General features: G+C 53.3%; 1 protein-coding gene across 5 annotated transcripts in view; it reads right to left on the minus strand.

The window, feature by feature from the left end:
• LOC138754813 (ral guanine nucleotide dissociation stimulator-like) overlaps positions 1-9,144 on the minus strand; it is an 88,886-nt gene extending 79,742 nt beyond the window's left edge. For 4 of the 5 annotated variants that reach the window (XM_069919662.1, XM_069919659.1, XM_069919658.1 and 1 more), the window contains exon 1: positions 8,628-9,144. In XM_069919662.1, coding sequence (XP_069775763.1) covers positions 8,628-8,744 — 117 coding nt within the window. In that variant the 5' untranslated portion in view covers positions 8,745-9,144. Of the gene's footprint in view, positions 1-2,532; positions 2,711-8,627 lie in introns of those variants that run through there. The other variant, XM_069919664.1, reaches the window with a different exon arrangement.
• Between the last annotated feature and the right edge of the window lie 2,000 nt (positions 9,145-11,144).

The raw sequence follows: 11,144 nt of genomic DNA on the forward strand, positions 1-11,144 counted from the left end.
CTAAGAGGGTCATGTGGTTTTGCAAGCAGAGCGGGTCAAACGGGCTTTCTCTCAGAGAGAGAGAGAGAGAGAGAGAGAGAGAGAGAGAGAGAGAGAGAGAGAGAGAGACCCAGAGATCAGTTCTACAATGTTACAGCCAGTAACAGTAGCTGGGACTGGAACAGGACAAGCTGGCAAGCTTGTGGAAAACCCCATTTGGAAGACGGCCTGGTCAAAGCCCTTCTGGCTCATGCAAGAGAAGAGGACTGGCAGTATAATGTTTCATTTGGAATAAGTGAAACAAAAAGGTACTCTGTGGTGTCCTAAAAGAAAGAGATTATTAGCTGGAGAACCCTGAGGGGGCAAGTTTCATCAGCAAGACACCGAAGTGGCTGATGGAAATAAAATCAGTTGTGGGTGTCAGTGAATGATGAATCTCTCTCTGAAAACCAACAAGAACCTTCATGAGCAGAAACCATTTACCTTTCAAGCACCAAAGCCTGGTGAACTTTATAAATGTTCAATTCTGTGCACAGTATAAGAATTGCCTGCAACCAGTGAACTTGAAGGAATGAGAAGTGGGATTGGACTGTGAATCAAGGAACTTTTCTGAACTTACACACACATTACACACATGTGTGCTTAGAATTAGAAGGGGGTTAAGTTAGGTTAGTTAAGTTAAAGCGTGATCCTGTTTTCATGTTTAAAGGTAACTAAAAGCAACTTTTGTTTAAGTAATCATTTGTCTTGGTGAATATCGATTGCTGCTGGGTTTTGGGGTCCTCTGGGCTTGTAACAGAGGGGCACAGGCAGGAGATTGGGGGTGGTACGGGTGGAAGAGCAGAAAAGAACAAAGCTGAGAAGTGGTGAAGAGGTGGGGATAGCTCTCTGAATGGAGAGCCCGAGGGAAAGACGCAGAGAGACAGGGAAAGTGAGGGAGGGGCTTCATTGAATTAGGAGAAATCGAAGCAACATCCTGGAAAACTCTGTCCTCGGCCATCTCTGGCTTGGTCGCGGCGAACAGGAATTCTGCTGCCTCTGTCCATTGCACCTGTGTGAATGACAGTCAACCCTCATCCCAAAGTGGGACAGAAAACTAGCACAATCTGCCAAAATCACGGTGGGTGTCTGTATCGGGACCGGGGTTCGAATCTCACACTGCCCGTATGGAGTTGGTACGATCTCTTTGCATCTGCATGGGTTTTCCCCGGGGAAAACATACCGGGAGTGGAGGTTAATAAAGTGTACATTGGGCGGCACGGGCTCGTGGGACAAAGTGGCCTGTAACCCCGTTGGAGGTTCTACATTTTAAAAATTCAAATCAGATAAAGGAATATTACACAAAACCGCCATGATTCTGAAGTAAGGAAAGTCTCTCCGTCAGCGCAAGTTGCCCCCTTCCCGCCCCCCCTTGTGGTCAGAGAAGAAGCACAGTCCCTGGCTGTTCCCGGATTTGCAACCAACAGTCCAGCAGCCACATAGACTTCAGTCCCAGGGCATCAGCAGCACGAGCTCTGGATCGAAACCTCCAACACGGTCAGGAAGCCTTCAGTTCACGAACCCTCTCGCATCCCAGTTCCGATATCTGGTGCTGTTCAGCTGCTCTTCGGCCAGTCTCACTGTAACACCCCGTCCCACACTCTGTGACCCACTGGAACACCCTGCCCGCGCTCTATGTCTCACTGTAACACCCTGCCCCGCGCTCTGTGACCCACTGTAACACCCCGCCCCGCACTCTGTGACTCACTGTAACACCCCGCCCCGCGCTCTGTGACTCACTGTAACACCCTGCCCCACGCTCTGTGACCCACTGGAACAGCCTGCCCCGCGCTCTATGTCTCACTGTAACACCCTGCCCCGCGCTCTGTGACCCACTGTAACACCCCGGCCCGCGCTGTGACCCACTGTAACACCCTGCCCCGCACTCTGTGACTCACTGTAACATCCCGGCCCGCACTCTGTGACCCACTGTAACACCCCGGCCCGCGCTCTGTGACCCACTGGAACACCCCGCCCCGCACTCTGTGTCTCACTGTAACACCCCGCCCCGCACTCTGTGTCTCACTGTAACACCCCGCCCCACAGTCTGTGACCCACTGTAACACCCCGCCCCGCACTCTGTGTCTCACTGTAACACCCCGCCCCACAGTCTGTGACCCACTGTAACACCCTGGCCCGCGCTCTGTGACCCACTGGAACACCCCGCCCCGCACTCTGTGTCTCACTGTAACACCCCGCCCCGCACTCTGTGTCTCACTGTAACACCCCGCCCCACAGTCTGTGACCCACTGTAACACCCCGCCCCGCACTCTGTGTCTCACTGTAACACCCCGCCCCACAGTCTGTGACCCACTGTAACACCCCGCCCCGCGCTCTGTGACCCACTGTAACACCCCGGCCCGCGCTCTGTGACCCACTGGAACACCCCGCCCCGCACTCTGTGTCTCACTGTAACACCCCGCCCCACAGTCTGTGACCCACTGTAACACCCCGCCCTGCACTCTATCCATCTCTATCTCTACCTATTGTTATTTTATATCTTTTTATACTTACATGGGGTCATTACACCCTGCACTTTACGTGCATGCACCATGGTCCAAAAATAAATAGTTTCATCTGGTTGTGCACGCACAGTCAGATAATAAGTCTGAACTTCAACTTGAGAAAGTTTGTTTCTAAGCCAGTCTCAATTCACCAGTCATCTTGGTCTACAAGGAACTGCATTCGATGAGGAAGTGAGAACAAGGGAGAGTCTGTGGTCAAGGAGTGTTGGCAAACTGCTGCTGGTGCGCCCCATTCTCTGCACTGTCTGCAACAGAGCTGCTCAAATGGACTTCCTTGCAACGGCGGCCAATTAGGAGGCAGTAACAAGTCACCTGACATGAAGCAGAAGGTCAAAAAGATACAAGAACAAACAACGCAAGGAGACTCTTGTTTCTAAACTTCCCTGTGTCAGCTCGGAACAGTTGCACTGTTTGCAAAGAATTCGTACCAAGTGCATTCTGTCCTGGTTTAACCCTTTGGTTCAAGCCACGGGCTTGACTGTGTTTCGAGACATGTACACTAGATGCTGGGATCTATGCAGTGGCCAAGGTGCAGGCAAAGTTGGCTGCAGGTTCAGCATCTGTCTGCATTCACCACTGTGTTCGTGGGAGCGCGCTGTGTTCGTGAGAGTGCGCTGTGTTCGTGGGAGCGCGCTGTGTTCGTGGGAGCGCGCTGTGTTCGTGGGAGCGCGCTGTGTTCGTGGGAGCGCGCTGTGTTCGTGAGGCTGTGCTATGCATTGTTGCATCTGTAAATGAGTAGGAACTGCTTTTCCCAGAGGGCGGGAAATCTGTGGAATTTGCTGCCCGTTGAAGCTGTGGAGCCGACCTTAGTAAATATATTTAAGACAAGGTTGGACAGATTTTTACACCGTAGGGGAATGAAGGGGGAATGAAAAAGGCAGGAAGATGGAGATGAGCCCTTCATCAGATCAGCCATGATCTCATTAGCCTCTTTTCCACTGGCATCCCAATGAACTGGTCATGCGTGTCCCGGGATTGGAAGCCCTTTGTGCCGTTTCCATTGGGCCACCCTTCACTAGGACACTAATTGCTTTTCCACTGAACACACTCATCCCCGAGGATCGGAGTGTGCAACCTTCGACTGGAAACGGGCAACTTTCTGCTGTCCCTTTTCCACTGGCTTTGTCAGCGACCGCCGGGGATGTGAGCAGAGGGTAGAGGCGGTTAATCCCTAACGTGATATCACATCATCCGATGCTGGCGTTCAGTCGGTGTTCCTTTTCCACTGGGCCCTGTCCCAGTAAATTCCCCGCTAATTCCTGGGACAGGGGGCCAGTGGAAAAGTGGGTAAGGAATGGCAGGGCAGTTCCTGCTTCTATTCTTCTTTCTTTTTCAATCTTTTTATTAATGATATTATAGGTAAACAACACACGAGGAGAATAGGAGAACATCATCAAGAAGGGGGCAAATATCACTATATGATATAACATATTGTTTACACCACAATTAATGAACGTGTTCTCAAACTGAAAGCTTCACAAAAAAATTATTATATAAAACCCCACCTAATCTAAAAAAAAAGCAAAAGACCGGGCAGCCTTTCCTGAGAATTTATTAATAAAATGTAATTGTCGGGTCTTCACCAACAAAGAGAAAAGATTTAGTCCAGAAGGGAAAATAGTTCTATTAACTAAGTCATGTGGAAATAATTTATAAAAGGTCGCCAAGTCTCTTGGCGACATACCAAGTGTACAATCCCCAACTTCCTCTAAACTTAAACATGACGTAATTTGAGAGAGACACCGAGTCAAAAGTCAGTGGATGAGAATCTTTCCATTTAAATCAGATTGCTCTTCTAGCCGACAGTGCAGGAAAGGACACAGCCCGATGTGTGGAAGTGGGAACCCGTCCCAGTTCTGGAAATTTAATTCCAAAAAAGAGCGGTCAATGGGTTAGGTTGCAAACGGATGTCCAGTATTGCTGACAAAGTCTTACAAATATCTATCCCATCCACTTCTGTTTTTTATGATTACTTATTTGCATGAGAATGCAAATAATTAAGAAGGAAAAGAATATTTGTATTTTGTTGATAACCACAGGTTGAGGGGTGATCTCATAGAGGCGCACAAAATCCAGAGAGGAATAGTTCGGCTGAACGCAGTCTTTTGTCCTCAGGATAGAGTTTAAGGTGGGGGGGAGGGGGTTGGGGAAGATTTAACTACAGAGGGTGGTTGGTGTATGGAACAAGGGGAGGTGGTGATGCATTTTTGGAAGGGCAAACCAAGATGGGATGTCAACGGTGAATGGTCGGGCACTGAGGAGTGTGGTAGAACACAGGGATCTGGGAAAACAGTTACAAAATTCCCTGAAAGTGGCATCACGGGAGGGTAGAGAGCTTTTGGCATCTTGGCCTTCATAAATCAAAGTATTGAGTCCAGGAGTTGGGACGTTATGGTGAAGTTGTACATTGGTGAGGACAAATTTGGAGTATTGTGTGCAGTTTTGGTCACCGAACTGCAGGAAAGATACCAATAAGGTGGAAAGAGAGCAGAGATTTACTAGGATGTTGCCTGATTTACAGGGAAAGGTTAAACAGATTAGGACTTTATACCCTGGAACGTAGAAGGTTTAATCGAGATATTTAAAATTATGAGGGGGGGTAGACAGAGCAAATGTAGATCAGTTTTTTCGACTGAGGATAGGTGAGATACAAACCAGAGGACATGGGTGAAAGGGGAAAGGTTTAAGGGGAACCTCTTCACACAAAGAGTGGTGGGGGTATGGAACAACCTGCCAGCTGAAGTGGTGAATGCAGGCTCAATTTTTAATATTTAAGAGGAATTTGGACAGGTACACAGATGGGAGGGGTATGGACTGGGTGCAGGTCAGTAGGACGAGGCTGTAAAAATATGGTTGGGCACAGACTAGAAGGGCCAAAGGGGCCTGTTTCTGTGCTGTAATGTCGAGGCAGGTACTATTGCAACACTCAAGGAGCATTTGGATGGATAGGGGTTTGAGGTATGTGGGCCAAGCACAGGCAGGTGGGAGCAGTGTGAGTGGGGAATTTGGGGTGAAGGGCCTGTTTCCACGCTGTGTGACTCAGTGACATGGAGAAGATGAAGCCTCGACGTAGATGAACGGGAAAACCCACTGAGATTGTTGCGCGATGTGCAGACGTGCTGGCGGGACTCAGCAAGTCATGTAGCGTCCAGAGGTAAAGAGGCATAATCAGCATTTTAGGGGCCTGGGTCCTTGGTCAAGGGCAAATAAAAACCAGGCAGGTACTTGAAATAAAATGGTGGGGCAGGGGGGGAGGAAGGGGCAGGGGGAGGAGCACAGGCCAACATGTCATAGGTGGATGTGGGTGGGTGGGTAGAAGAGGAAAGAGCTGAGGTGATGAGGGGAGAGGGAGGTAGCTCTCTGAATAGAGATGGAAGGGAGTGGGGAGCCAGAGGAAGGGAGGCAGGAGAAGTAGATGTTAACACCGTCTGGTTGGAGAGTGTCCAGACAGACTAGAAGGCATTGTTCCTCTAATGTGCAGGTCACCGGGGTTTAGTAGAGCACGAAGCTGTGGACAGATGTGTCGGTGTAGGACTGGGTTGCAGAATCGAAACGTTTGGCCTCTGTTATTGCGGCGGACAGAGCTGAGGTGCTCAACGGAACGAACACCAGTCTGCATCCAGTCCCTTCGAAGTAGAGGAGATCATCATGGGAAGCACTGGGTGACCAGTCCTGGAGTGACCTGCTCACAGCTGTGATCTCCTGATCCAAGGTGGCAATGCGGCAACATGCCTCTGAATTGGTTGAGAGACTGGAAAAAAAATGGGGCCAAGCTCTCCTGACCTTAGAGAAATGGGCTGTTGGATTCATTCGGTTGGGTGGGGGGGAGGTGGGGGGGGGGGGGGGGGGCTGCTCGAACAGGGAGATACTGAGGTTCCCCTGAACCTCAGGGTAGGAGGCTGGCCACCTGAGCCTGACATGACCAGGCCATCAGACCCCAGGTCTCTCTCAGCTCCATAGAACCAAGGATTCCCACTGACAAGAGTGTGCAGGGTGACTGGGAGACAAGGGAAGCCGGGGTGATGCAAATTGGTCAGACCGAACCTGACTCCACCAAGAGCAGGGCTTAAACAGAGTGCAAGGAATCGTAGAGGACCCTTTGCATTCAGCGCACGGTACCTTTGACCCTCAACCACAAGGAAGGAGGTAGTGGAGCATCAAATTCAGGAGCGTCAGGCTGGGGAATGGGGTCATTCTGCACACTGTGAGATTGATGAACAGTGTCCTATAACCAAGCAAATCTTTCCTATGTACTGTATCTCTCTCTCTCTCTCTCTCTGTTATAGAGAGATCTATATAGAGAGAGAGAGAGATGTGCATATACATATATAGATATATACAGATTTTACAGAAATGTGCAGATATATGTATGTGTATATATACACACGTACAAATCAGGTCACTTGTCTGAGTGCCACTGGTACCCTGTAACCCAGTACTACCTGCTAAACCAACTCCCCCCACCTGCCTGGTGCAGAGGGTGGATAGACACCCAGCAGGATGATAAACTAGACCTGTCAAAGGCCAGGCGAACCCTCTCGTAGGGTCAGCGGCCATAAAGCAAACACCTGCTGTGAAGCACAGAAAGGGCATCCCTTGCATCGAAGTTTGGTCTGGCCCTTCACCACAACACAACCTCTCCCACCGGGCTGTCTTGGACCTCACCGTGCCGCTGGATCCAGGAGGGGATGTCGAGAGGGTGGGTCTGGACCTGTGCAACACCAGTCTCACCTTAAATCCATTCACGCACACTGTTCCTTTCTGAGGAGTGGGGGATCCTCATATCAAACCCCACAAACTGACTGAAAGGAACCATCATCCCATGGGATGGATACCCAGATGTGTGCATGCATGCGTGTGTGTATCTGTGTGCGTAGATAAGGTAAGATACAAAGGTAGAGATATAGAGATAGAGAGTGTTAGAGTGAGAGATATAGATGCATATCTACACACACATTTATATATATATATATATATATATATATATATATATATAAATATAGATGTGCATATCACTACTCACTGGGTGAAGCAGTTTCCTCCTCATCTCCATCCTAAATCTCCCTGCTCTTACATCCAATCCCTCTGCCAATGAAGGCCAACATCCCATTTGCTTTCCTGATGACCTCCAAACCAACCTTTTGCGATTCATGCACAAGCACTCCCAGGTCTCCCTGCATCACATGCTGATTTTCCTTTTCCATTTAAATACCTGCCTGAATTACTATTTTTCCTTCCAAAGTCCTATTTACCAACATCGTACTCCATCTGCCAGGCCCTGGCCCACGTATACAGACCCTGTATACAGCTACAAGATGTGCGTTTCCACTCAACTGTATTAAACAGTCAAAATTGAGTCTGGCACAGTGTGCGGGGGTTGTAAAATTCAACAGGGTGGAGAGGGTTTGAGTAGAAAGGAGTGGGGGTGCCAGGGAAAAATGGGTGATAGAGAGAGAGGAAAAGAGCAAGAGAAAGAGAGCTAATATGAGAGCGAGAGAAGGTGAGAGGGAGAAAAAGAGAGACCGAGAAAGTGAAAAAGTGAGAGCAGAGGGAGAGAAAGGGAGAGAGCGAGCGGGGGAGAGATAGAGAGAGGGGGAGAGATGGATAGAGAGAGAGAGAGTGAGAGGGGGAGAGGGGAAAGATAGAGAAGGGAGAGATAGGGGAGAGAGAGAAAGAGAGAGTGAGAGGGGAGAGATAGAGAGAGAAAGAGAGAGCAAGGGGGAGAGATAGAGAGAGGGGGAGAGATAGAGAGAAAGAGCGAGGGGGGAGAGATAGAGGGGGGAGAGAGGGGGAGAGATAAAGAGAGCGAGAGGGGGAGAGATAGAGAGGGGGGAGAGAGAGAGCGAGAGAGAAAGAGAGAGCGAGAGGGGGAGAGATAGAGTGAGAGGGAGAGAGAGAGAGAGTCTCGGGGTCCGTCTCGGGCACCGGGGAAACTTTCCAGAAGTGCAACGAAGCGGGGATGGTAGGTGGGGAGAGACCGGCCATGGTGGTCTGGCCGGCGCTGAGCGGGGAGAGGGGGTAGGAAAGGGGAGAGGGGCCGAACCGCCTGCTGACCCCTCTGCAAGGCCGGGGAGAGGGACTTACCAGCAGCGCCTCGGCGTCGGGGTCCCTGGCTCTGTAACTGCTGAGAACCACATTGTCCTGCCCTGAAAGTTCCACCTTCACTCCGTCCAGAATGTGGCGGACGGTCCTGGCGAGCATCCGCGTCCTCGGGGGACAATTCCTGGGCTCGCACGGCTGGAGAAGGCACCCTGTCCCCGGGAGGGATGGGGTGGACTCTCTCCCCCCACCTTGATCCGGAGCCCCAAGTCAACCCTGCCCGGGTCCCAGAGTCTCCATCGCGGCTATGGTCCGGCGAGGCATCAGCGCCGCTGCCCTCCGCGAAGTGGCTCCCAGGCCGCTGACAGGTCAAGTTCAAGGGGCATCCGCTCCGAGATACTGCTCGGTTCCGTCTCCGGGCTCGGCCGCCCCGCTCTCCGCTCGCCCGGGCGGCGCTGTACACAAGCGCTGCCTTTCGTAGGTTGAACGCATTGGCAGCAATGACTGGGGAGGAAACGCGGTTTATGCAAAGAGGAAGATAGAGGAGGAGGAGGGGGGGGGGGGGGGGTTGGAGGAGGGGGGGGGGTTGGAGGGGGGAGAGAGAGGAGAGGGAGAGAGTGAGAGGGAAAGAAAGGGGGAGAGAGAGATGGAGAGGGGAGGGGAGAGAGAGGGGGAGGGGAGAGAGAGGGGAGGGAGAGAGAGGGAGGGGAGAGAGGGGAGGGGAGAGAGAGGGGAGGGGAGAGAGAGGGGAGGGGAGAGAGAGGGGAGGGAGAGAGAGGGGAGGGGAGAGAGAGGGGAGGGGAGAGAGAGGGAGGGGGAGAGAGAGGGGAGGGGGAGAGAGAGGGGAGGGGAGAGAGAGGGGAGGGGAGAGAGAGGGGAGGGGAGAGAGAGGGGAGGGGAGAGAGAGGGGAGGGGAGAGAGAGGGGAGGGGAGAGAGAGGAGGAGAGGGGGGAGAGAGAGAGGGGAGGGGAGAGAGAGGGGAGGGGAGAGAGAGGGGAGGGGAGAGAGAGGGGAGGGGAGAGAGAGGGGAGGGGAGAGAGAGGGGAGGGGAGGGAGAGAGAGGGGAGGGGAGAGAGAGGGGAGAGGAGGGGAGAGAGAGGGGAGGGGAGAGAGGGGAGGGGAGAGAGGGGAGGGGAGAGAGGGGAGGGGAGAGAGAGGGGAGGGGAAGAGAGGGGAGGGGGAGAGAGGGGAGGGGGAGAGAGAGGGGAGGGGAAGAGGGGTGGGGGAAAAGAGGGGAGGGAAAGATGCTAGGGGGGAGAAAGAGGGGGGGAAAGAGGGGGGGGAAAGAGGGGAAGAGGGAAAGAGGGGGGGGAAAGAGGGAAGAGGGGAAGAGGGAAAGAGGGGAAGAGGGAAAGAGGGGGGGGAGAAAGAGGGGGGGGGAGAAAGAGGGGGGGGAGAGAGGGGAGGGGAAAGAGGGGAAGAGGAAAGAGAAGGGGAGAGAGATGAGAGGGAGTGGGAGAAGTGGGGGGGAGAGAGAGGGGGAACAAAGAGAGAGAAGTGAGGGGGAGGGGGGAGGGAGGGAGGGGAAAAAGAGAGAGAGGGGAAAAAGAGAGAGAGAGGGGGGAGGGAGGGGAAAAGAGAGAGAGGGGGGAGGAGGGAGGGGAAAAGAGAGAGAGGGAGGAGGGAGGGGAAAAAGAGAGAGAGGGGGGAGGGAGGGGAAAAAGAAGAGAGAGGGGGGAGGAGGGAGGGGAAAAAGAGAGAGAGGGAGGAGGGAGGGGAAAAAGAGAGAGAGGGGGGAGGGAGGGGAAAAAGAGAGAGAGGGGGGGAGGGAGGGAAAGAGAGAGAGAGGGGGAGGGGAAAGAGAGGGGGAGGGAAAGAGAGGGGGAGGGGAAAGAGAGGGGGAGGGGAAAGAGGGGGAGGGGAAAGAGAGGGGGAGGGGAAAGAGAGGGGGAGGGGAAAGAGAGGGGGAGGGGAAAGAGAGGGGGAGGGGAAAGAGAGGGGGGAGAGAGAGTGAGGAGGGGAAAGAGAGTGAGGGAGGGGAAAGAGAATGAGGGAGGGGAAGAGAGTGTGGGAGGGGAAAGAGAGTTGTGGGAGGGGAAGAGAGTGTGGGAGGGGAAAGAGAGTGTGGGAGGGGAAAGAGAGTGTGGGAGGGGAAAGAGAGTGTGGGAGGGGAAAGAGAGTGTGGGGAGGGGAGAGTGTTGGGGGAAGTGAGGGGGAAGTGGGGGGAAGTGAGGGGAAAGTGAGGGGGGAAGTGAGGGGAAAGTGAGGGGGAAGTGAGGGAGGGGAGAGAGTGTGGGGAAGTGAGGGAGGGGAGAGAGTGTGGGGAAGTGGGGGGGGAAGTGAGGGAGGGGGAAGTGAGGGAGGGGGGTGGGAAGTGAGGGAGGGGGGGGAAGTGAGGGAGGGGGGAAGTGAGGGAGGGGGAAGTGAGGAGGGGGGAAGTGAGGGAGGGGGGAAGTGAGGAGGGGGAAGTGAGGGAGGGGGGAAGTGAAGGGAGGGGGGAAGTGAGGGAGGGGGGAAGTGAGGGAGGGGGGAAGTGAGGGAGGGGGGGAAGTGAGGGAGGGGGGAAGTGAGGGAGGGGGGAAGTGAGGGAGGGGGGAAGTGAGGGAGGGCGGGAAGTGAGGG

The sequence above is a fragment of the Narcine bancroftii genome, chromosome 2, assembly GCF_036971445.1.
Source record: "Narcine bancroftii isolate sNarBan1 chromosome 2, sNarBan1.hap1, whole genome shotgun sequence".
Lineage (NCBI taxonomy): Eukaryota > Metazoa > Chordata > Chondrichthyes > Torpediniformes > Narcinidae > Narcine > Narcine bancroftii.